A 26662-nucleotide genomic window follows, 5' to 3' on the forward strand; every position below is an offset into this window, starting at 1 on the left:
AAAGGTTTATGGCTACTAATCTGACTCAAACTGATATTTTTCAGCACACTCTCCTACTGGAAAGATGACTATTGTGATATGTTAAATGGTACAGGTATGTGTAATATTGAACTCAAAATCTTGACATCTAAATTTAGTGACAAAACAACAAAAGCACCTAAGGAGGACAGTTTAGATAGTGGAGAGGAGTAATGATATACACCCTTTAGTCTGTCTTGGCATCTCTCCTCTTAGAAACAGATCTGCTATGATCAGCACTTTGGGGTGATTTGATGGGATTAAGACATCACTTTTCCTAAAAAATGTGATTCACGCTTTTGTTTTTTAGGTCTTTGCTTTTCTTGCAGACATGAGTTGTTTAAAGAGTGAAGTCCTTCTAGTAGTATTACACTCTTGCTAATCCCCTATTAGCAAGAGTCCCACTGTGGGGCTTTACACGTACATGAGAGTCAGGGGTCTAGGCTTTACTAATACAAGAGAGCCAGGGGTCTAGGCTTTACTAGCACAAGAGAGTCGGGGTCCAGGCTTTACTAGCACAAGAGAATCAGGGGTCTAGGCTTTACTAGAACAAGAGAATCAGGGGTCTAGGCTTTACTAGAACAAGAGAATCAGGGGTCTAGGCTTTACTAGAACAAGAGAGTCAGGGGTCTAGGATTTACTAGAACAAGAGAATCAGGGGTCTAGGCTTCACTAGAACAAGAGAATCAGGGGTCTAGGCTGTTACGCCCACAGGGCATGGGGAAATATAGTGGACTCACTAGACCACTGATGGAGCAGTGGCAGCTGTATACCCGGTACACAAGAGACAGGAGAATGGCTTCAAAATGCAAAGGTATTTAATTAAATGAAGTTTTAAACAAACAGAAAGAGGTGCCTGAGAGAAGAACCCTCTGGACCACAACACTGAACCACGTAGTGGAGCACCGGGCAAGGTGTACCCCTATACAGGGATTCCCCCGTCACAACACCAGATGGTCTAAATGCCGCAGTACCCGGACCAGAGGGACGACCCGTACAGACCATACAAACAAGATGGTGGAATTCAAGCTCTATCAGTGAAGAGGATCCTGGAAGCTCTGTGTAGTTTCGGAAAGGCTGATCCAGCCGGTAGCAATATCAGGATAGTTCTGCGAGGAGCAGCTCAGTCAGCCTGGAGTGGAAACCGGGGAGTCCAGAAGGATCCAGAATAGGGAACTGCCAGCGGAGGATACTGAGGAGGCAGAGGGATTAGAAAACCAAAAGTAAACCACACTTTGCAGAGCAGAGCACAGCAGAGTGTGGACTGAGCAGAGGGCCATAAACAATAGAATGAACACATTGTCTAGGCACCTCCCATAATGGGAGGATGCCTTTTATGCACAGAGCATCATAGCACAGAGAGCCTTAATAGAGAACAGGTGTTCTGCTGTTTTAAGTATGTGCAGGAAGCGGGGCGCGCCTCCTAAGAGCATTTCCAGGAGACCAGCCAAGAGGATGCAGGTTCTTAGCAGAGAAAGGAGCCGCTGATCGTCTGGAGCCACGGACAGGGTGAGTAGTACCAGTGGAGCTATGTGAAAGGTGCCGGTCTTCCTTCACAGCAGAGACCGAACCTGCAGCTGAGTGCATGATATAGGCTTTACTAGAACAAGAGAGTCAGGGGTCTAGGATTTACTAGAACAAGAGAATCAGGGGTCTAGGATTTACTAGCACAAGAGAATCAGGGGTCTAGGCTTTACTAGAACAAGAGAGTCAGGGGTCTAGGATTTACTAGCACAAGAGAATCAGGGGTCTAGGCTTTACTAGAACAAGAGAGTCAGGAGTCTAGGATTTACTAGCACAAGAGAATCAGGGGTCTAGGATTTACTAGCACAAGAGAATCAGGGGTCTAGGCTTTACTAGAACAAGAGAGTCAGGGGTCTAGGATTTACTAGCACAAGAGAATCAGGGGTCTAGGATTTACTAGCACAAGAGAATCAGGGGTCTAGGCTTTACTAGAACAAGAGAGTCAGGGGTCTAGGATTTACTGGCAGAAGAGAGTCAGGGGTCTAGGCTTTGCTAGTACATATATCTTTGTACAGTTATTGGTAAAGCTTTTACATCCCAAGTTTATAGAAATCAATGTCTGTTAAGGAAAGCATTACATTCATTGAGAATTAAAACCATCAAACATTGGATTAAGCTGAGAAATTTTGATGACAATTTAACATATGCTTTTGATTTTTAAGCAATTACCTGTTAAGAGATCTACCGTAGATTACCTTTTTTATGAAAAATTAAAAATAAATTTTAGAAGAAAACAAAATTATTTGTAAATAGCTTAGATTGAAAGCCTCATGATGAACAGAAGGAACCTTTTTGATAGCATTTGCTGTATTTAATGTGTACATTTTCATGAAACAGATGCAGCTTCTTTTCCTCCATTTGTGGACAAAAATCTTCGGCTATATTTCTTTTCATCAGAAATCTGCAGGTAAGAAATAGAATGTACCTTGATATTTTTTAAGGGGATCTTTGACACAGAACCCATTTGCTGAAGATATAACAAGCTATGCATTTTCCATGTATAGACTGTTGCATGGAAAACATAGTGGCATACATCAACGATTCAGATGAATAATTTGCATTTATAAAATGTAAATTATGTCTTTAAAGGTACCGTCACACTAAGCGACGCTGCAGCGATACCGACAACGATGTCGATCGCTGCAGCGTCGCTGTTTGGTCGCCTGAGAGCAGTCACACAGACAGCTCTCCAGCGACCAACGATCCCGAGGTCCCCTGGTAACCAGGGTAAACATTGGGTTACTAAGCGCAGGGCCGTGCTTAGTAACCCGATGTTTACCCTGGTTACCAGCGTAAACGTAAAAAAACAAACACTACATACTTACATTCCCGGTGTCTGGTCACGTCCCTCGCCTTCAGCTTCCCGCACTGACTGAGCGCTGGCCGGAAAGCACAGCGGTGACGTCACCGCTGCACAGCGTGCTTTACGGCCGGCCGGCGCTCAGTCAGTGCGGGAAGCTGAAGGCGAGGGACGTGACCAGACACCGGGAATGTAAGTATGTAGTGTTTGTTTTTTTACGTTTACGCTGGTAACCAGGGTAAACATCGGGTTACTAAGCGTGGCCTGCGCTTAGTAACCCGATATTTACCCTGGTTACCAGTGAAGACATCGCTGAATCGGCGTCACACACGCCGATTCAGCGATGCCAGCGGGAGATCAGCGTCAAAATAAAGTTCTGATCTTTCCCCAGCAACCAACGATCTCCCAGCATGGGCCTGATCGTTGGTCGCTGTCACGCATAACGATTTCGTTAACGATATCGTTGCTACGTCACAAAAAGCAACGATATCGTTAACAATATCGTTATGTGTGATGGTACCTTAAGAAGGATGGGCTTCTTTGTCAAAAGGGAATCTGTTGATAAGCTCAGTCTACCCAACCCCAAATGTCATATATGAACATGCAGGTCTTTGAAATATAAATCCATCATCACTTTTACGTCTTCTATCTGTTTCTGCAATCCCAAGAAATTAGCCTTTTTCTTCACATCCAAATTATTTATTAAGTACTCTGGGCGTGGCGTAGCACTTAAGGATTCTGAGCCTCCCCAGCTTGTTTCCCTGTCCAACACCAGCCTATTTAACTTAATTGATAACTCACTGTCTGGCTGCCATTACACTAGCAGTATTTGGTCAGTGTTTTACATCAGTATTTGTAAGCCAAAACCAGGAGTGGAACAATTAGAGGAAAAGTATAATAGAAACACGTCACCATTTCTGCATTTATCACCCACTCCTGGTTTTGGCTTACAAATACTGATGTAAAATACTGACCAAATACTGCTAGTGGACGGCGGCATTTAGGCTTGGAAATCAGAGCGTGAGCTATCAGTCAAGCTATATAGAAGCTGGGTGAGGCAGGTAAACTGCCTGGGGAGGTAAAGGATTTGCTAAAGGGAACTTGCACCTCGGTAAACTCTAATTACCTGCAGATATAGGGTTAATTTGCAGATAAATACCATTGTAAAGATATCCTGCTACCTTAAAAGTACGGCTACTAGTAGAAAATTTTCCTTCCAGTAAAAGCTGGCTTTCAGTCAACTGAGCATGCATGGTGAAGCGGTTAGAGTCACTGTTCACAGCAGCACTCACTATACTGTGAGAGGAAGCTGTTAGCATGACCATCTGTGTAGAGAGAGCTATAAATCAAAGCACCGGGCATGCTGTAAGCAGTGACTACAGCTGTTCCATGCATGCTGGGTATATGTGTATGTGTATATATATGTACAGTACAAAGGAAAAGTTTGGACACACCTTTTCATTTAAAGATTTTTCTGTATTTTCATGACTATGAAAATTGTACATTCACACTGAAGGCATCAAAACTATGAATTAACACATGTGGAATTATATAGTTAACAAAAAAGTGTGAAATAACTGAAAATATGTCATATATTCTAGGTTCTTCAAAGTAGCCACCTTTTGCTTTGTTGACTGCTTTGCACACTTTTGGCATTCTCTTGATGAGCTTCAAGAGATAGTCACCGGAAATGGTTTTCACTTCACAGGTGTGCCCTGTCAGGTTTAATAAGTGGGATTTCTTGCCTTATAAATGGGGTTGGGACCATCAGTTGTGTTGAGCAGAAGTCTGGAGGATACACAGCTGATAGTCCTACTGAATAGACTGTTAGAATTTGTACTATGGCAAGAAAAAAGCAGATAAGTAAAGATAAACGAGTGGCCATCATTACTTTAAGAAATGAAGGTCAGTCAGTCCGAAAAATTGGGAAAACTTTGAAAGTGTCCCCAAGTGCAGTTGCAAAAGCCATCAAGCGCTACAAAGAAGCTGGCTCACATGAGGACCGCCCCAGGAAAGGAAGGCCAAGAGTCACCTCTGCTTCTGAGGATAAGTTTATCCGAGTCACCAGACTCAGAAATCGCAGGTTAACAGCAGCTCAGATTAGAGACCAGGTCAATGCCACACAGAGTTCTAGCAGCAGACACACCTCTACAACAACTGTTAAGAGGAGACTTTGTGCAGCAGGTCTTCATGGTAAAATAACTGCTAGGAAACCACTGCTAAGGACAGGCAACAAGCAGAAGAGACTTGTTTGAGCTAAAGAACACAAGGAATGGACATTAGACCAGTGGAAATCTGTGCTTTGGTCTGATGAGTCCAAATTTGAAATCTTTGGTTTCAACCACCGTGTTTTTGTGTGACGCAGAAAAGGTGAACGGATGGACTCTACATGCCTGATTCCCACCGTGAAGCATGGAGGAGGAGGTGTGATGGTGTGGGGGTGCTTTGCTGGTGACACTGTTGGGGATTTATTCAAAATTGAAGGCATACTGAACCAGCATGGCTACCACAGCATCTTGCAGCGGCATGCTATTCCATCCGGATTGCGTTTAGTTGGACCATCATTTATTTTTCAACAGGACACACCTCCAGGCTGTGTAAGGGCTATTTGATCAAGAAGGAGAGTGATGGGGTGCTACACCAGATGACCTGGCCTCCACAGTCACCAGACCTGAACCCAATCGAGATGGTTTGGGGTGAACTGGACCGCAGAGTGAAGGCAAAAGGGCCAACAAGTGCTAAGCCTACCGCCTCAATGCATTAACCTAACGATCCCTGTGTGGCCTATTTATAAAAAAAAAAAAAAACACAATCAGGTTCCTCGCATCATGTTCTCATTCACTTTATGCAGTTAATAGCCCTCTGTGTCTGTACTGTTACATACTTAGGCAGTTAACTGGTTCATGCAGCTTTACATGAACACCCGAGCCTTACACTATGGCCGGTCCGAATAACTAAAGCAATTGTTACCATCCACCTCTCGTGTCTCCCCTTTTCCTCATAGTTTGTAAGCTTGCGAGCAGGGCTCTCATTCCTCCTGGTATCTGTTTTGAACTGTATTTCTGTTATGCTGTAATGTCTATTGTCTGTACAAGTCCCCTCTATAATTTGTAAAGCGCTGCGGAATATGTTGGCGCTATATAAATAAAAATTATTATTATTATTATAAGCATCTCTGGGAACTCCTTCAAGATTGTTGGAAGACCATTTCCAGTGACTACCTCTTGAAGCTCATCAAGAGAATGCCAATAGTGTTCAAAACACTCATCAAAGAAAAAGGTGGCTACTTTGAAGAACCTAGAATATAAGACATAATTTCAGTTGTTTCACACTTTTTTGTTAAGTATATAATTCCACATATGTTAATTCATAGTTTTGATGCCTTCCGTGTGAATTTACAGTTTTTATTGTCATGAAAATACAGAAAATTCTTTAAATGAGAAGGTTTGTCCAAACATTTGCTCTGTACTGTATATAGACATAGAAGAGGGTTTACCTATTGAGCAGAACAGTCACTTGGCTCCGTATACACACAAAGCACATAAAAGATTAAAAGCTTTCACAAAAAGTGCATAAAACAGATGTAAGGTAAATAAACAGTACAATCTCCAGATTTTGAGAGTAGACTTGGGCCCTGGATGCGTAAATGTGGGTCCCTCTCCTTTGTACAAAACATACCTAAAACATACCCTATAATCACTACTGATTACATCATCACAAGGGTTAAAAAGCACTTTTCTTAGTGTCTTGTCATTGCCACAGGGTTGTGGTTGAAGATACAGAAGTACAAGTATCGAACTCTACAAGCAAAAGCTTATCAACTATCACTGTATACAAAGCCTTGAAGGGCTGTAATACTGTCATGTATTAAGTTTCGGCCTTATGCTAATAGAACCTTTAAGGCATTATTATGGAGACATTGTCTTTCTAGATGAACTTTATCAGATATAAATATTTCTAAATCATATGTTTTGTAACGTTAACAGATCCATATATGGTGAATTTGAAAAGGAATATACGCTGAAGGGAATTAAGCTGTATCGATTTGTAGTGCCAGCGACAGCTCTCGCCTCTCCATACGACAATCCGGACAACCATTGTTATTGCACAGATAAAGTTATTTCTAGAAACTGTAATGCTTCTGGTGTGTTGGATCTTCGAGCGTGCCAAAATCGTAAGTGTCGTGATAAAATATGCTGTGAACTGTCAAAACAACTGGTAACATGTCCAGAAAATTTCAAAATTATTATGTTTGGGTAGCAAGGCTGCAGAACGAAGGTTACTGTTTCAGTCAGTTGGTATTCACTTGGTCGCAGGTTTATTGCAGACTAGCTGAAGAGCCCAGCGTTGCCTGGGCATAGTAAATATCTGTGGTTAGTTATAGCACTTCACTTCTCTTATTTTCCCATCACGCCTCTCATTTTCCCCCTCACATCTATCATTTTCTCCCTTACACCTCTCATTTTCCCCCTCACTCCTCCTATTTTCCCCCTCATTCCTCTCATTCCCCCCTAACACTTGTCATTTCAACCTCATATCTGTCATTTTCTGATCACTCCACTATTTTCCCTCACTCCTTTCATTTTGCACTCACACCTTTTCATTTTCACCTCACACCCCTCATTTTCACCTCACACCTCATTTTCCCCTCAGTATATACATGTTTGTCATCTCCCTTATATATAGTATACACCTGTATGTCAGCTCCTGTATATAGCATATACTTGTGTCATCTCCCCTGTAAATAGTATATACCTGCTGTATGTCATCTCCTCCTGTATATTGTATATACCTATGTGTCATCTCCTCCTGTATATAGTATATACCTGTATGTCATCTCTTCTGTATATACTATATACCTGTATGTCATCTCCTCCTATATATAGTATATACCTGTATGTCATCTCCTGTATATAGTATATACCTGTATGTCATCTCCCCTGTATATAGTATATACCTGCTGCATGTCATCTCCTCCTCTATATACCTATGTGTCATCTCATCTTTTATATAGTATATACCTGTATGCCATCTCCTCCTGTATATAGTATATACCTGTGTGTCATCTGTTCCTGTATATAGTATTTACCTGTGTGTCATCTCCTCCTGTATATAGTATATACCTGTGTGTGTCATCTCTCCTGTATATAGTATATACCTGTGTGTCATCTGCTCCTGTATATAGTATATATGTGTGTGTCATCTCCTCCTGTATATAGTATATACCTGTATGTCATCTCCTCCTGTATATAGTATATACCTGTGTCATCTCCCCTGTATATAGTATATATGTGTGTGTCATCTCCCCTGTATATAGTATATATGTGTGTGTCATCTCCTCCTGTATATAGTATATATCTGTGTGTCATCTCCTCCTGTGTTAGACCTCGTTCACACGTTATTTGCTCAGTATTTTTACCTCAGTATTTGTAAGCTAAATTGGCAGCATGATAAATCCCCAGCCAACAGGAAGCCCTCCCCCCTGGCAGTATATATTAGCTCACATATACACGTAATAGACAGGTCATGTGACTGACAGCTGCCGTATTTCCTATATGGTACAGTTGTTGCTCTTGTAGTTTGTCTGCTTATTATTCAGATTTTTATTTTTGAAGGATAATACCAGACTTGTGTGTGTTTTAGGGTGAGTTTTATGTGTCAAGTTGTGTGTGTTGAGTTGCGTGTGGCGACATGCATGTAGCGACTTTTGTGAGATGAGTTTTGTGTGGCGACATGCGTGTAGCAACTTTTTGTGTCAAGTTGCATTTGACAGGTTAGAGTAGCAAGTTGTGTGCAGCAAGTTTTGCGCATGGCGAGTTTTGCACGTGGCGAGTTTTTTGTGTAGTGCGTTTTGAGTATGTGCAAGTTTTGTTTGAGGCAACTTTTGCATGTCTTGCAACTTTTGTGCACATGGCCATTTTTCCGTGTGTGGCGAGTTTTCCATGAAGTGAGTTTTGCACGTGTGGCGAGTCTTGTGTGAGCCTAGTTTTGCACGTGGCGTGTTTTGCACATGGCGTGTTTTGAGCGACGACTTTTGTGTTTCGACTTTTTTGTGGCGAGGTTGGTGTATGTGTGGTGAAATGTATGCTGAGGGTGGTATATGTGTTCAAGCACGTGGTAGTGTGTGGTGCATTTTGTGTGTGTTCATATCCCCGTGTGTGGTGAGTATCCCACGTCGGGGCCCCACCTTAGCAACTATATGGTATATACTCTTTAAGTCCCCCTTGTTCCCATCTGGTAGCTGTCAATTTGCCTCCAACACTTTTCCTTTCACTTTTTCCCCATTATGTAGATAGGGGCAAAATTGTTTGGTGAATTGGAACGTGCAGGGGTTAAAATTTTGCCTCACAACATAGCCTATGACGCTCTCGGGGTCCAGACGTGTGACTATGCAAAATTTTGTGGCTGTAGCTGCGACGGTGCAGATGCCAATCCCGGACATACACACACATATACACACACACATTCAGCTTTATATATTAGACTAGCTGAAGAGCCCGGCGTTGCCTGGGCATAGTAAATATCTGTGGTTAATTATAGCACCTCACGTCTCTTATTTTCCCATCACGCATCTCATTTTCCCAATCACATCTTTCATTTTCCCCCTCACATCTCTCATTTTCTCCCTCACACCTCTCATTTTCTCCCTCACTCCTCTCATTCCCCCCTAACACTTGTCATTTCAACATCACATCTGTCATTTTCTGATCACTCCACTATTTTTCCTCACTCCTCTCATTTTGCACTCACACCTTTTCATTTTCACCTCACACCTCTCATTTTCACCTCATCACCTCAGTATATACATGTTTGTCATCTCCCTTATATATAGTATACATCTGTATGTCATCTCCTGATATAGTATATACCTGTATGTCATCTACCCTGTATATAGTATATACCTGCTGTGTGTCATCTCCCCTATATATAGTATATACCTGAATGTCATCTCCTTCTATATATAGTATATACCTGTATGTCATCTCCTCCTGTATATAGTATATACCTGTGTGTCATCTTTCCTGTATATAGTATATATCTGTGTGTCATCTCCTCCTGTATATAGTATATACCTGCATGTCATCTTCTATATATAGCATATACCTGTATGTCATCTCCTCCTGTATATAGTATATACCTGTAAGTCATCTGCTCCTGTATATAGTATATACCTGTGTGTCATCTCCTCCTGTATATAGTATATACCTGCATGTCATCTTCTATATATAGCATATACCTGTATGTCATCTCCTCCTGTATATAGTATATACCTGTATGTCATCTCCTCCTGTATATAGTATATACCTGTAGGTAATCTGCTCCTGTATATAGTATATACCTGCGTGTCATCTCCTCCTGTATATAGTATATACCTGTATGTCATCTCCTAAAGCGCGGGGTTAAAATTTCACCTCACAACATAGCTTATGACGCTCTCAGGGTCCAGACGTGTGACTGTGCAAAATTTTGTGGCTGTAGCTGCGACGCCTCCAACACTTTTCATTTCACTTTTCCCCATTATGTAGATAGGGGCAAAATTGTTTGGTGAATTGGAAAGCGCGGGGTTAAAATTTCACCTCACAACGTAGCCTATGATGCTCTCAGGGTCCAGACGTGTGACTGTGCAAAATTTTGTTGCTGTAGCTGCGACGCTTCCAACACTTTTCCTTTCACTTTTTTCCCCATTATGTAGATAAGGCCAAAATTGTTTGGTGAATTGGAACGCGCGGGGTTAAAATTTCGCCTCACAATATAGCCTATGACGCTCTCGGGGTCCAGACGTGTGACTGTACAAAATTTTGTTGCTGTAGCTGCGACGCTTCCAACACTTTTCCTTTCACTTTTTTCCCCATTATGTAGATAGGGGCAAAATTGTTTGGTGAATTGGAATGCGCGGGGTTAAAATTTCACCTCACAACGTAGCCTATGACGCTCTCAGGGTCCAGACGTGTGACTGTGCAAAATTTTGTTGCTGTAGCTGCGACGCTTCCAACACTTTTCCTTTCACTTTTTTCCCCATTATGTAGATAGGGGCAAAATTGTTTGGTGAATTGGAACGCGCGGGGTTAAAATTTCGCCTCAAAATATAGCCTATGACGCTCTCGGGGTCCAGACGTGTGACTGTGCAAAATTTTGTGGCTGTAGCTGCGACGGTGCAGATGCCAATCCCGGACATACATACACACATACACACACACATACACACATTCAGCTTTATATAGTAGATTTTCCCCATTGACTACAATGCTAAGGTATAAATATGCAATAACATGTATGAATGCAGATTTTAAACCCACAGATTTCTTTTTGCTTCTTTCCAGTATCTGCAGGAAAATCTGCACCAATCAGCACATTTTGGTATAGATTTCTTCCGCGCCTTTTTTAGCTGCTTTACTCAGATTTAGGGCTCACACGAGCAACGTTTCTTTCGGATCGATTATGGTAATAACGCTCTGCTCAAATCTGATCAGATTTTAAGCCGAGCGTTATCTCAATGTGATCCGATTTTCTCGGATGAGAGAATTACAGTACAAGCGTGGAGAAGACGGAGAACTTAATTTCTCCATCTTTTCCATTGTCTGTGTCCATGTAAATCGTACTGCACTTGAAGTTATCTCAGTGCAGTCCAATGTTTTTCACGCACCCATAGACTTGTATGGGTGCGCGTGATCCGATTTGTGGAGCCACACACAGCATGCTGCAATTTTTGTCTCATGTCAAATCAGCATGAGAAAAAAAATTAAAATCTGCACTGCCCAGTAATATAACATTGGGTCGAGTGCCATCCGATAACACATTGAATAGCGCTCAGCCAAGTTTTACCCTCATGTGAGCCCTTACCGCAGAAGTTTTCTGCAACAGATTAGACATCTTGATACGCCCTAAGAATAGGTGCACATGGGATGAACTTTTTCATTGCAAAAACACCATAAAATCTGCCTGCAGATTTGTTTTGCATTTCTAACCTCTACATTGATAAGGGTGAAATCTGCAGTTCATTTTCTGGAAAATCTCAGCCTTTTATTATATTGCTGAAACTGTAAAATGGTGCTGATTTTGCAAATAGATGTAATAAACCATTAACTTCCTTTATTTTAGAAAAACCTGTATTCCTTTCCTTACCTCATTTCCTATTTGCAAGTGACTTCATATTGGAATCCCTTGATGGTATAAATCGTAATGTGGAAGAACATAAGACTTTTGTAGATGTGGAACCAGTAAGTTGAATTTCTATGCTTCATTTTCACTGCACATTCTCACTTTAAAAATAGCTTGTGCTCTAATGAATGGTATTCTAAAGTAGAAAAATAGAATTAGTAGCTAAAATAATAAAAGCTATAGAATATAAAAAATACTGTATGTAATAACATGATATCAATATGAATAATAAAGAATACTTATGAGTGCTTTAAGTGAACTTCTGAGCAAAAGACTCCACAGATAGAATACCATAGAACATATACCTTTGCAGAGGTACTAAAAGGGTTGGGTGGTGTTGCAGCGGGGACTAGTGTTGGCCTCCTCACTGATAGCATGCCCACTCAGCCTTGTTTGACATCCCTCTCGGGACAGCAAGGGCCACTGCAAAGTTCAGTTCAATCAAGGTATGACAGTGCTCAGAATGCACATTGAATGGGCATAATGGTGCACGGAATCATCGGTCTCAGATAGATACAAAAAAATTTTATGCTAACTAAACTGCTACGATCTAGACTATGGGGTGATTTTTATGGGGGCTAAGTCCCCTACATACGTATAAGTGGTTTAGTTTGCATTTCGGGGATGACAGACTTCTTTTAAGTAAAAGAGTTGTCCAGTACTTGATTATTTGTATTTCCTTATTAGTTTGAATCTGTTTTCCTCTATTTCAGATTACAGGATTTACTATGCATTTCGCAAAGAGATTGCAAGTCAATATTTTTTTTAACCGCACAAGTCAAATCGAGTAAGTATACCTACAGTCTACTTCATGTTGGAGTGAATTTCATTATTATAATTCTATACTTTTGGCACTTTTTTGCTTGTAGCACAGAAGATCTTTAATGTTGCACTACAAACAGTATATATTAATTGCTTAGTGAAGCGCTCCCGTGGAACTTTTTTTTCCACCTAATCCTGTGTAGTCAGTGTGTTAATATAGTCACCCATCACTGGCTTCACCAGCACCGTTCTGGTCCTCTTCTGGGTCATATGATGGCAATTTACATTATCCAAATAACTCTATGCTCTATATGTTAGCTGGAAGGGTTTTTCACAAATTAAGCTTATGGAGCATTGTTCTGACACTCCATAGCACTATAGTTTTAAAGCCACTTCTGGATCACGCAAAGCACTGTATGATCCGGAGTCTGCAGAGTGGTGATGTCACTCAGAAAAAGACCAGAATGCCACTTGATGCCATGGAATACGGTGATAGGTGAGTATTTTAATACTCTCACACAAACATACACAAACCGTGTATACACAAACCGTGCATACACAAACCGTGTACACAACTGTATTTTTGATGACCAATTTTATTATTGAACTACTGCACTGTCGGTCAATCCAAAAGGTTAATTAACCCGAAACCTAAATATTTAAGGAAGTAAAAGTGAGGTTTTCTCTTTTTTTAGGAGAATAATATTTGTGTGCAGAATTTTTGGCAACTATTAAGGTGCCAAATAATGATGCAACTAAAAGAATAACATAAACTTTTCCATCTTAACTGTTTTATTTTCATCTTTTAAAATAAGAATAATAATCAGACAAGTCAAAATGTATAAAATTATATTTCTGACATTCAAAAAAAAATAAATCAGTGATCAATATAGCCACCCTATTTTTCAATGACAGTTATAATCCATTAAGTCTGTCAGTTTCTTAATCTGTTAGGCTGGTTTCACACTTGTGTTGTGCAGAGCTGCGGAGGGCTGTGTACTTCCTCGTACTTCCTCCGTTAAAACCCGCCCACTGCCGCACCTCTTCTATTCAGCTCCTCCTACATCGGCATGCGTCCTGCGTACCTATCTTTAACATTGGGTATGCAGGCTGATGTGAATTCCGCTCTTGGGCTCCCTCCGGTGGTTGTAAGTGGCACTTTTGTGAGTTCTGCTCTTGGGCTCCCTCTTGTGGTTTCAAGTGGTATGGCTGCTCCTTGGAGTTAGCTGTCTTCAGCTGCTTCCACTGATCGTCTTTTCTGCTCGGCTATTTATGCCTAGCTCTTTCCTTCAGCCAGTGCCACTTGTAAATCGTTTCTGGTTGGATTCACATCTCTTTGGATTTCCCTGTTATCCTGACCAGTTCAGCAAAGCTAAGTTCTTGCTTGCTCTTTTCTGTCCACAGATTGCGGACTTATCTGTTCTGTGTTTTCTATGTTTGTCCAGCTTATCAGTATGAATTAATTCTGTCTTGCTGGAAGCTCTGGGAAGCAGATTTACCCTCCACACCTTTAGTCAGGTGTGGAGATTTTTGTAAACTCTGCGTGGATTTTTGAAGTGTTTTATACTGACCGCACAGTATTCCATCCTGTCCTATCTATCTAGCTAGACTGGCCTCCTGTGCTCATTCTGGTTTCATTCTGTGTATGTCTTTTCCCTCTCCACTCACAGTCATTATTTGTGGGGGGCTGATCTATCCTTTGGGGATTTTCTCTGAGGCAAGATATTTTTCCTGCTTCTTTCTTTAGGGGTAGTTAGCTCTTAGGCTGTGATGAGGTGCCTAGGGAGAGTTAGGAGCATCCCACGGCTACTTCTAGTGTTGTGTTTAGCTTAGGGACTGCGGTCAGTACAGATACCACTTCCTTCAGAGCTCGTTCCATGTTGCTCCTAAACCACCACATCATAACAGCAGGCCATGCGAATGTATGCGGATGCCTCAGCATGTGTCATTTTGATGCTGCGCCGACCGCAACAAAATGCAACAATGTTGCATTCGACGCATGTTAAAGATAGATACACAGGACGCATGCCATCATAAGTGGAGCTGAATGGAAGAGGTGTGGCAGTGGGAGGGGCTTAATGGAGGAAGTACGAGGAAGTACACAGCCCTCCCCAGCTCTGCACAAGTCAAGTGTGAAACCAGCCTTAGTGATCAACTTTTTGGGCATCACCAACCAAAGCCTCTCAGACTGTTCAGAGAGGTGTACTGTTTGCCTTCACCATAAATCTCCCATATAAAAAGGGCCCACAAGTCCTCAGTAGGGTTTAGATCAGATGAGGAGGGGGCTGTCATTATTCTTTCATATTTAAGGATTTTACTGTCAAGCAGTGGAGTACTTTGATGTATGTAATGAAGCATTGCCCTGCATAAAAATCATAAACAAAGTTCTTGAGAGAATGCAGTATTTTTTTGTACTACTGCTGGAAGATAATGTCTTTTAAAATCTGGCAGTAGGTTTGAAAGTTGAATTTGAAGGGAATCTGTCACCACATTTGATCTATCTAAACTTATAGTATGAGAATGCAGATTATAGACTGCTAAGTAGAGTGGTTCCTGTATGCCTCATATCAGATGCCTTGTTATTGCTGAGAAATCTTACTTTATCACTTTATATAAATGACCTATTTCAGGCTCTGGGGCGGATGGTGCCTGGAAGATAACTCTGCCTCCAGAGCTTATTTTACATTATGGGGGAGTTACAGTGTGATGTTTAATTATTACCTGTTTTACCTGTGTGATGTGTAATGGTTACCTGTGTGATTTGTGATGGTTACCAGTGTTACCTGTGTGATGTGTAGTGGTTACCAGTGTTACCAGTGTGATGTGTAGTGGCCGCTCTCTGATCTCCTGTACTCACAGCAGAGCTGTGTGTTATTATACCTGACACATCTGCAGGTTCCTCTCAGCTTCAGCTTCCAGCTCACAGGCAGACAGGATTGCACTATTGTTGCAATAGAGCAGAGCTGAGAGAGAAGCAAAAAATGTGTTTGCAAGAAGACAAATTTAATTTCTCTTGCTCTGTGTTAGTTACTTGTCACACACTAGTAACTCCCCCTTCATGTAAAATAATCTCTGGATGCAGTTATCTTCCAGGCAGTGTTCACCCCAGAGCCTGGAAGAAGTCACTTACATAAAGTGATAAAAGAAAATTTCTCAGCAACAAGGCATCTGATATGAGACACACAGCTCATCTTTAATAATACTTGCCCATAGCAGTACTCCACTTTTACTTTACTGCCATCTGAGTTACTGCTGTCTGTGCCCATTACTGATCTAGTCATGGGCCCATCGATGTGGTTCATCACCATCAAGAGTCACTCTTGTCTCATAAATCCTTTGAAAAATCTGTCTTTAGACAGACAGTCCGGACATTATAACTTATATGTCTTGTTCAGTGGTGGTCGGGTTTCAACCTTCCCTACCTTGGTCATGTCTCTAAACACTGAACACCTTGTACTTCTTGCCACTCAAGAGAAGTTAAAGTTTTGGAAATTTACAGAATTGGAGGATAATAGCCTCCTGGTATCCTCATATTTGACTTTTCTCAAATCTCTGCAGTTAATGTGCATCTATTTTTTGCAACATGTTTTTTGTCACCCTGTTGACTATTTGCTTCATATCTTTGGATGGTTCTGTGATCATGACCCTATTTCTTAGCAATTTCAAGCTTGTATTTTGAAAATATGCATAAAAATGATATGGTCAAATACTCACCTAATAACTATGCAGACAGAGTAAATGGAGCGCCCGTTAGGCCGTGGGGTACTCGGGCCAGATTTGATGGTTCTTAAGGGGGTGGTCACAGCTGCAGTGACCCGGTCCGTGGCCATGGGCATCCAATAGAAGTAAATTAAATTAAAGGGGATTAAAGTTTATAAGGGGTTTGTTCGTGATACCATCCGTGGTGTTCGTCAATGAGTGGCCGACGCTGCTTAAGGGAACCACTGGGGCTGCTGGTGATGTAACAGTGTTGTAAGGGCTCTCCACAGGTAGAGCTGGTAATGGTTGCAGCACAGGGTGGATGATGCAGTAATAATTCAGAGGACACAGCAGGTTGCAGTTTCCACACTTTTATTCACAGTTCTTAAATGCAGTCCCAGCTGGGTGCTGTGTCCTCCGAGTCTGTGGTCCAGCCAGCTCTCAGGTAATTTGGGGTCCACTTTGCCAGAACCCCCTTCTTATGTTCCTTCCCTGGCCATCTCCACCCAACTACAGTCGGCATGGATTTGGGCCCCACCGGTGGATTCCTCACTACCTGTGTCCCTAGGACCCATTCTTTTTCTCCCACTCTCTGGAACTTCTCTCTCTGTCCTCTGTTGCTGGGATGAGCTCCTCACTGCTCAAGTCCCCAGCTCCAACTGTCTCTGCCTCTCACTGTTCACTCCTCTTGTCACTGACTGACTAACTCCTCCCTCTTGTTTCCCTGACAGCTCCTCACAACTGCCACTCTCTCCACCCACACCTTCTACCTAGTCCCTCCCTGGCCTGGAGAGGTCTAGTGTTGGATGCTTGTGTGTGGCTAATGGGTAGTGTTCCCTCCTTACCTGAGTGTTATGTTTGCTAATGACAGGTGTTATGAAGGCAATCCAGAAACACAGTGTGCTTAGCGATCAGAGCGCACACAGTGATCTGACAAATACCCAAAAATACAAGAACGAGCTCTGAGACGTGGAAACTCTGTAGACTGCACACCTGATCCTATCCTAAACACAACTAAAAGCGGCTGTGGATTGCGCCTAACAACTACCTAGGCAACTCGGCACAGCCTAAGAAACTAGCTAGCCTGAAGATAGAAAAATAGGCCTGACTTGCCCCAGAGAAATTCCCCAAAGGAAAAGGCAGCCCCCCACATATAATGACTGTGAGTAAGATGAAAAGACAAAACGTAGGGATGAAATAGATTCAGCAAAGTGGGGCCCGATATTCTAGGACAGAGCGAGGACAGTAAAGCGAACTTTGCAGTCTACAAAAAACCCTAAAGCAAAACCACGCAAAGGGGGCAAAAAAAACCCACCGTGCCGAACTAACGGTACGGCGGTACACCCTTTGCGTCTCAGAGCTTCCAGCAAAACAAAAGACAAGCTGGACAGAAAAAAAGCAACAAAAAAGCACTTAGCTATACAGAGCAGCAGGTCACAGGAACAATCAGGAGAAGCTCAGATCCAACACTGAAACATTGACAAGGAGCAAGGATAGCAGCATCAGGCGGAGTTAAGTAATGAAGCAGTTAACGAGCTCACCAGAACACCTGAGGGAGGAAGCTCAGAAGCTGCAGTACCACTTGTGACCTACAGGAGTGAATTCAGCCACAGAATTCACAACAGTACCCCCCCCTTGAGGAGGGGTCACCGAACCCTCACCAGAGCCCCCAGGCCGACCAGGATGAGCCGCATGAAAGGCACGAACAAGATCGGAAGCATGAACATCAGAGGCAAAAACCCAGGAATTATCTTCCTGAGCATAACCCTTCCATTTAACCAGATACTGGAGTTTCCGTCTAGAAAAACGAGAATCCAAAATCTTCTCCACAATATACTCCAATTCCCCCTCCACCAAAACCGGGGCAGGAGGCTCAACAGATGGAACCATAGGTGCCACGTATCTCCGCAACAACGACCTATGGAATACATTATGTATGGAAAAGGAGTCTGGGAGGGTCAAACGAAAAGACACAGGATTGAGAACCTCAGAAATCCTATACGGACCAATAAAACGAGGTTTAAATTTAGGAGAGGAAACCTTCATAGGAATATGACGAGAAGATAACCAAACCAGATCCCCAACACGAAGTCAGGGACCCACACGGCGTCTGCGATTAGCGAAAAGTTGAGCTTTCTCCTGGGACAAGATCAAATTGTCCACTACCTGAGTCCAGATCTGCTGCAACCTATCCACCACAGAATCCACACCAGGACAGTCCGAAGACTCAACCTGTCCTGAAGAGAAACGAGGATGGAACCCAGAATTGCAAAAAAATGGAGAAACCAAGGTAGCCGAGCTGGCCCGATTATTAAGGGCGAACTCAGCCAACGGCAAAAAGGACACCCAATCATCCTGGTCTGCAGAAACAAAACATCTCAGATATGTTTCCAAGGTCTGATTGGTTCGTTCGGTCTGACCATTAGTCTGAGGATGGAAAGCCGAGGAAAAGGATAGGTCAATGCCCATCCTACCACAAAAGGCTCGCCAAAACCTTGAAACAAACTGGGAACCTCTGTCAGAAACAATATTCTCAGGAATGCCATGCAACCGAACCACATGCTGAAAGAACAAAGGTACCAAATCAGAGGAGGAAGGCAATTTAGCCAAGGGCACCAGATGGACCATTTTAGAAAAGCGATCACAGACCACCCAAATGACTGACATCTTTTGAGAAACGGGAAGGTCAGAAATGAAATCCATCGAAATATGTGTCCAAGGCCTCTTTGGGACCGGCAAGGGCAAAAGCAACCCACTGGCACGAGAACAGCAGGGCTTAGCCCTAGCACAAATCCCACAGGACTGCACAAAAGTACGTACATCCCGTGACACAGATGGCCACCAGAAGGATCTAGCCACTAACTCTCTGGTACCAAAGATTCCAGGATGACCAGCCAACACCGAACAATGAAGTTCAGAGATAAGTTTATTAGTCCACCTATCAGGGACGAACAGTTTCTCTGCTGGACAACGATCAGGTTTATTCGCCTGAAATTTTTGCAGTACCCGCCGCAAATCAGGGGAGATGGCAGACACAATGACTCCTTCCTTGAGGATACCCGCTGGCTCAGATAAACCCGGAGAGTCGGGCACAAAACTCCTAGACAGAGCATCCGCCTTCACATTTTTAGAGCCCGGAAGGTACGAAATCACAAAGTCGAAGCGGGCAAAAAATAACGACCAACGGGCCTGTCTAGGATTCAAGCGCTTGGCAGACTCGAGATAAGTCAAGTTCTTATGATCAGTCAATACCACCACGTGATCCTTAGCTCCTTCAAGCCAATGACGCCACTCCTCGAATGCCCACTTCATGGCCAGCAACTCTCGATTGCCCACATCATAATTACGCTCAGCGGGCGAAAACTTCCTGGAAAAGAAAGCACATGGTTTCATCACTGAGCAATCAGAACCTCTCTGTGACAAAACCGCCCCTGCTCCAATCTCAGAAGCATCAACCTCGACCTGGAACGGAAGAGAAACATCTGGCTGACACAACACAGGGGCAGAACAAAAACGACGCTTCAACTCCTGAAAAGCTTCCACAGCAGCAGAAGACCAATTAACCAAATCAGCACCCTTCTTGGTCAAATCGGTCAATGGTTTGGCAATGCTAGAAAAATTACAGATGAAGCGACGATAAAAATTAGCAAAGCCCAGGAACTTTTGCAGACTTTTCAGAGATGTCGGCTGAATCCAATCCTGGATGGCTTGGACCTTAACTGGATCCATCTCGATAGTAGAAGGGGTAAAGATGAACCCCAAAAATGAAACTTTCTGCACACCGAAGAGACACTTTGATCCCTTCACAAACAAAGAGTTAGCACGCAGAACCTGAAAAACCATTCTGACCTGCTTCACATGAGACTCCCAATCATCTGAGAAGATCAAAATGTCATCCAAGTAAACAATCAGGAATTTATCCAGATACTCACGGAAGATGTCATGCATAAAAGACTGAAACACAGATGGAGCATTGGCAAGTCCGAACGGCATCACTAGATACTCAAAATGACCCTCGGGCGTATTGAATGCAGTTTTCCATTCATCTCCTTGCCTGATTCTCACCAGATTATACGCACCACGAAGATCTATCTTAGTGAACCAACTAGCCCCCTTAATCCGAGCAAACAAGTCAGATAACAATGGCAAGGGATACTGAAATTTAACAGTGATCTTATTAAGAAGGCGGTAATCAATACACGGTCTCAGCGAACCATCCTTCTTGGCTACAAAGAAGAACCCTGCTCCCAGTGGTGATGACGATGGGCGAATATGTCCCTTCTCCAGGGATTCCTTCACATAACTGCGCATAGCGGCGTGTTCGGGCACGGATAAATTAAATAATCGACCTTTAGGGAATTTACTACCAGGAATCAAATTGCTAGCACAATCACAATCCCTATGCGGAGGTAGAGCATCGGACTTGGGCTCTTCAAATACATCCTGATAATCAGACAAGAACTCTGGGACCTCAGAAGGGGTGGATGATGAAATCGACAAAAATGGAACATCACCATGTACCCCCTGACAACCCCAGCTGGATACCGACATGGAATTCCAATCCAATACTGGATTATGGGTTTGTAGCCATGGCAACCCCAACACGACCACATCATGCAGATTATGCAACACCAGAAAGCGAATAACTTCCTGATGTGCAGGAGCCATGCACATGGTCAGCTGGGCCCAGTATTGAGGTTTATTCTTGGCCAAAGGTGTAGCATCAATTCCTCTCAATGGAATAGGACACCGCAAAGGCTCCAAGAAAAACCCACAACGTTTAGCATAATCCAAATCCATCAGATTCAGGGCAGCGCCCGAATCCACAAATGCCATGACAGAAAACGACGACAAAGAGCATATCAAGGTAATGGACAGAAGGAATTTGGACTGTACAGTACCAATTACGGCAGACCTAGCGGACCGCTTAGTGCGCTTAGGACAATCAGAAATAGCATGAGTAGAATCACCACAGTAGAAACACAGACCATTCAGACGTCTGTATTCCTGCCGTTCAACTCTAGTCATAGTCCTATCGCACTGCATAGGCTCAGGTTTAACCTCAGGCAGTACCGCCAAATGGTGCACAGATTTACGCTCGCGCAAGCGTCGACCGATCTGAATGGCCAAAGACAAAGACTCATTCAAACCAGCAGGCATAGGAAATCCCACCATGACATCCTTAAGAGCCTCAGAGAGACCCTTTCTGAACAAAGCTGCCAGCGCAGATTCATTCCACTGAGTGAGTACTGACCATTTCCTAAATTTCTGACAATATACTTCTATATCATCCTGACCCTGGCACAAAGCCAGCAAATTTTTCTCAGCCTGATCCACTGAATTAGGCTCATCGTACAGCAATCCGAGCGCCAGGAAAAACGCATCGACACTACTCAATGCAGGGTCTCCTGGCGCAAGAGAAAATGCCCAGTCTTGAGGGTCGCCGCGCAAAAAAGAAATAATAATCAAAACCTGTTGAATAGGATTACCAGAAGAATGAGGTTTCAAGGCCAGAAATAGCTTACAATTATTTTTGAAACTTAGAAACTTAGTTCCATCTCCAAAAAACAAATCAGGAATAGGAATTCTTGGTTCTAACATAGATTTCTGATCAATAGTATCTTGAATTTTTTGTACATTTATAACGAGATTATCCATTGAAGAGCACAGACCCTGAATATCCATGTCCACACCTGTGTCCAGAATCACCCAAATGTCTAGGGGAAAAAAAAAAAAGTGAACACGGAGCAGAAAAAAAAAAAATGATGTCAGAACTTTTTCTTTCCCTCTATTGAGAATCATTAGTTAGGCTCCTTGTACTGTTATGTTTGCTAATGACAGGTGTTATGAAGGCAATCCAGAAACACAGTGTGCTTAGCGATCAGAGCGCACACAGTGATCTGACAAATACCCAAAAATACAAGAACGAGCTCTGAGACGTGGAAACTCTGTAGACTGCACACCTGATCCTATCCTAAACACAACTAAAAGCGGCTGTGGATTGCGCCTAACAACTACCTAGGCAACTCGGCACAGCCTAAGAAACTAGCTAGCCTGAAGATAGAAAAATAGGCCTGACTTGCCCCAGAGAAATTTCCCAAAGGAAAAGGCAGCCCCCCACATATAATGACTGTGAGTAAGATGAAAGGACAAAACGTAGGGATGAAATAGATTCAGCAAAGTGGGGCCCGATATTCTAGGACAGAGCGAGGACAGTAAAGCGAACTTTGCAGTCTACAAAAAACCCTAAAGCAAAACCACACAAAGGGGGCAAAAAAAACCCACCGTGCCGAACTAACAGCACGGCGGTACACCCTTTGCGTCTCAGAGCTTCCAGCAAAACAAAAGACAAGCTGGACAGAAAAAAAGCAACAAAAAAGCAAAAAGCACTTAGCTATACAGAGCAGCAGGTCACAGGAACAATCAGGAGAAGCTCAGATCCAACACTGAAACATTGACAAGGAGCAAGGATAGCAGCATCAGGCGGAGTTAAGTAATGAAGCAGTTAACGAGCTCACCAGAACACCTGAGGGAGGAAGCTCAGAAGCTGCAGTACCACTTGTGACCACAGGAGTGAATTCAGCCACAGAATTCACAACACCTGAGAGTGGAGTACCATGTACCTCTGGCTGAGGTGCAGTACATCTGTGGTGACTGGAGCCTCAGGGGAGCCACATATATACACAGGTTTAGGGGAAAAAGTTCATGAGCGTAATTCTTTAAGATATAAACAGGGAAAAAATTTGCAAAGAACAATCTGTTATGTAATTAATTTACCCAGACATCTTTATCTAAAAAAATTAACCTTATACTTTCCCCTGTATAACAATAGCAAATTGTGATTTTACCCAACTTGCCTCAGCACTATTAATCCCAAGAATAAAGGTCACTATTTTTTCCTTTACTTCCTATATTATGCGATATGATTATAATCAAACAAGCCTACCACATCAACTACTCAGTAAACTAACTTTGTCCTGTTCCCTCCTTCCAAATATTATCTGCATGTGAATCTGCACCCTACTATTCATCTGTCTCCACACCCTCCATGCACATGATAACTGCACTTGATACTTGACTATTGCACTTAACCCTGCTGTTTTGTTCGCATTTACTATACACTTGTAGTGTTCCGGGTCACTATGACCCGGCTTATTAAACCTTGATTTTAGACACTCTAACTCCATTTTTTTATACTTTTTGCTTACTAGACTGTTTGTGAACATGTTTGGTAGTAAAAAAAAAAAAGAAAAATGAACTAGAAATCTTTTTTGTTTGTTTTTATTCTGAAAAAACAGATCCATCCAATGAGCAAAACGAAAATAGAAAACTACACATATTTTGTAAAAAAAACAAAAAACAAAACAATCAAATCAAACATTTTGTGATAAAAAATTAAAGATAATAAACATTACAATGTGAACATATTTACATGATCATATAAATTTACGGATTCTTGCATGAAAAACAATACACATGATTTTTGCATAGAAATGTTTTACAGCCAGAACATGTTATACTCGTCTTGTTGTCACAAGTAGAAGGGCAATAGCTGCATCTTTTTCTTTTGATGCCGGAAGAGGCCATGGGGGTAGAAGCACACAGCTGCTCTCCAAAGAAACTGAAAGGTAACATGTCTGGGCTAGCATATGTGTACTGATAAGAGCAGAGAAGATAAGAACCCTTCTGAAAACAAGCAGATAAGCCAGGAAGACAGACTTACTTAGCAAAAAAAAAATATTTGCAAGACTTTACAGCTCAGCTTTACAAAAAAAAAACGTCTTAGACAACGCGTTCTGAGCAGTCATTCTGCGCATAATATACACGTGTAGTGCACACCTAGTGATCTTTCCGGATGCACTCTACATTTTAGAATAGACTGCAGATCTCAATGCATACCCCCGGTAGAGCGCGTGTACGACCCCATTGAAATAATTTAGGAAATAAATCAATTGATATACAATAGTAGATGCAATAAATAGACCCAACTGAGGTTATAACTCCTTTATTTCACTGAAAATATGGCCTCACAGCTGTAAAAAACGATGTTGGGTCACTATGACCCGAACACAACAAGTGTAACCTTTTGCGTGTAGCAAAAAGTAAACGAAAAAAAAAAAATACTCATAGGTAGGTCCCCCCAAATGAGGAAAAGTCAAGGAGTCTCAAGTTTTAGAGACTTACAGAAAAAAATCTACAGGGCCGCAAAAAGTCTGTTCGGGTCACTATGACCCGAACACAACAGCAGGGTTAAACACACGGGCTGATAAACCGGATCATGCAGCTTTATATGAAAATCCCTATTTATTATAATTGCCAGACCTGAAATAACAAGCACTTTTCACCTATTGTGTCCCCCCATTTCCTTGTAGATTGTAAGCTTGCAAGCAGGGACCTCACCCCTAATGTCACTGTTTAAATTGTCTTAACTTGTACTGAATTTATTGTCTGTACATGTCCCCGCTTAATTGTAAAGTGCTGCGGAATTTGTTGGCGCTATATAAATAAAAATTATTATTATTATTATTTATTATTATTATTATTTGGGTTTATGACCCTGGTGTAAAATGCACCACTCTCACAAAAGGTTAGTTCCAGGTGGTGCTAGTGGATTGAAGTTAGATTTTATATTCTGTAAGATTTTTTATGTTTATTATTGTTATTATTTTATTCATTTTTGCATGTTTTTTCCTTTCTTTTTATCTGGGACTAGGAAAAGCTGAGATAATATAATCTTACCATAGCATTCTTTTGTATATGGATCACAGTAGATAATAATCTAATGCTTGTTGACCATTGCTATTCATTTACACAAGCTGACCAAGGGCACTAAACAACTGCAGATAAGCAACTTGCTTGCTTAAGGCCCCTTCACATTAAGCGACGCTGCAGCGATACCGACAACGATCCGGATCGCTGCAGCGTCGCTGTTTGGTCGCTGGAGAGCTGTCACACAGACCGCTCTCCAGCGACCAACGATGCCGGTAACCAGGGTAAACATCGGGTAACTAAGCGCAGGGCCGCGCTTAGTAACCCGATGTTTACCCTGGTTACCATGCTAAAAGTAAAAAAAAACAAACAGTACATACTTACCTACAGCTGTCTGTCCTCCAGCGCTGTGCTCTGCTTCTCTGCTCTCCTCCTGTACTGTCTGGGAGCCGGAAAGCAGAGCTCTGCTTTCCGGCTCACAGCCAGTACAGGAGGAGTGCAGAGCGCAGCGCTGGAGCACAGACAGCGGTAGGTAAGTATGTACTGTTTGTTTTTTTTTACTTTTAGCATGGTAACCAGGGTAAACATCGGGTTACTAAGCGCGGCCCTGCGCTTAGTTACCCGATGTTTACCCTGGTTACCAGTGAAGACATCGCTGGATCGGTGTCACACACACCGATCCAGCGATGTCCACAGGAGATCCAGCGACGAAATAAAGTTCTGGACTTTATTCAGCGACCAACGATCTCCCAGCAGGGGCCTGATCGTTGGTCGCTGTCACACATAACGATTTTATTAACGATATCGTTGCTACGTCACAAATAGCAACGATATCGTTAACGATATCGTTATGTGTGAAGGTACCTTCAGGGCCGGCGTCAGCACCCGGCACAGCGGGCAAATGCCGGGGCCCTGGGGAGAGAGGGGGGCCCACTCATGCTGTGATAGATACAGCTGGGAGAGCAGAGCAGGAGATAACATGCTCTCTCCGCCTACAAAGTCACTGCTGGCTGCGTTCTCTTAACCCCTATGTGCCAGCTCTGACACAAGCATCTTATCACTCAGTGAGTGCAGCCAGGCAGGCACACATAGGGGTTAAGAGAAGGCAGCCAGCGTGACATTGTTTGTGGGGGGAGAGAGCACGTTCTCTGCTCTGATCTCCGCCCCTGGCTGGCTGCTGTGCTGCACTACTTATGAGGCAGATTCAGGAGGAGCTCCTAGTCCTACCAGTGCATGAGTGAGTGGCGCTGCTATACACTATGTGGGCTGCGCTGCTATATACTACGTGGGCTGCTATATGCTACGTGGGCTGCTATATACTACATGGGCTGCTATATACTACGTGGGCAGTGTTATATACTACATGGCTGTGTTTATATGCGATCATGAATCGGGGTATGTGTTAAAGGGGGGGCCCACTGAGACTCTTTCGCCCGGGGCCCTCAAAAACCTGGAGCCGGCCCTGGGTACCTTTATAAGTGGCCATTTTAT

General features: G+C 42.7%; 1 protein-coding gene across 1 annotated transcript in view; it reads left to right on the plus strand.

The window, feature by feature from the left end:
- Positions 1-26662, plus strand: part of CD36 (CD36 molecule (CD36 blood group)) — an 85211-nt gene that overhangs the window by 24148 nt on the left and 34401 nt on the right. The window contains exons 6-10 of the mRNA XM_069765147.1: positions 45-94; positions 2380-2449; positions 6829-7016; positions 11942-12060; positions 12715-12788. Of these exons, the coding sequence (XP_069621248.1) occupies positions 45-94; positions 2380-2449; positions 6829-7016; positions 11942-12060; positions 12715-12788 (501 nt within the window). The remainder of the gene's footprint in view (positions 1-44; positions 95-2379; positions 2450-6828; positions 7017-11941; positions 12061-12714; positions 12789-26662) is intronic.

Source organism: Ranitomeya imitator, chromosome 4, assembly GCF_032444005.1.
Source record: "Ranitomeya imitator isolate aRanImi1 chromosome 4, aRanImi1.pri, whole genome shotgun sequence".
NCBI lineage: Eukaryota > Metazoa > Chordata > Amphibia > Anura > Dendrobatidae > Ranitomeya > Ranitomeya imitator.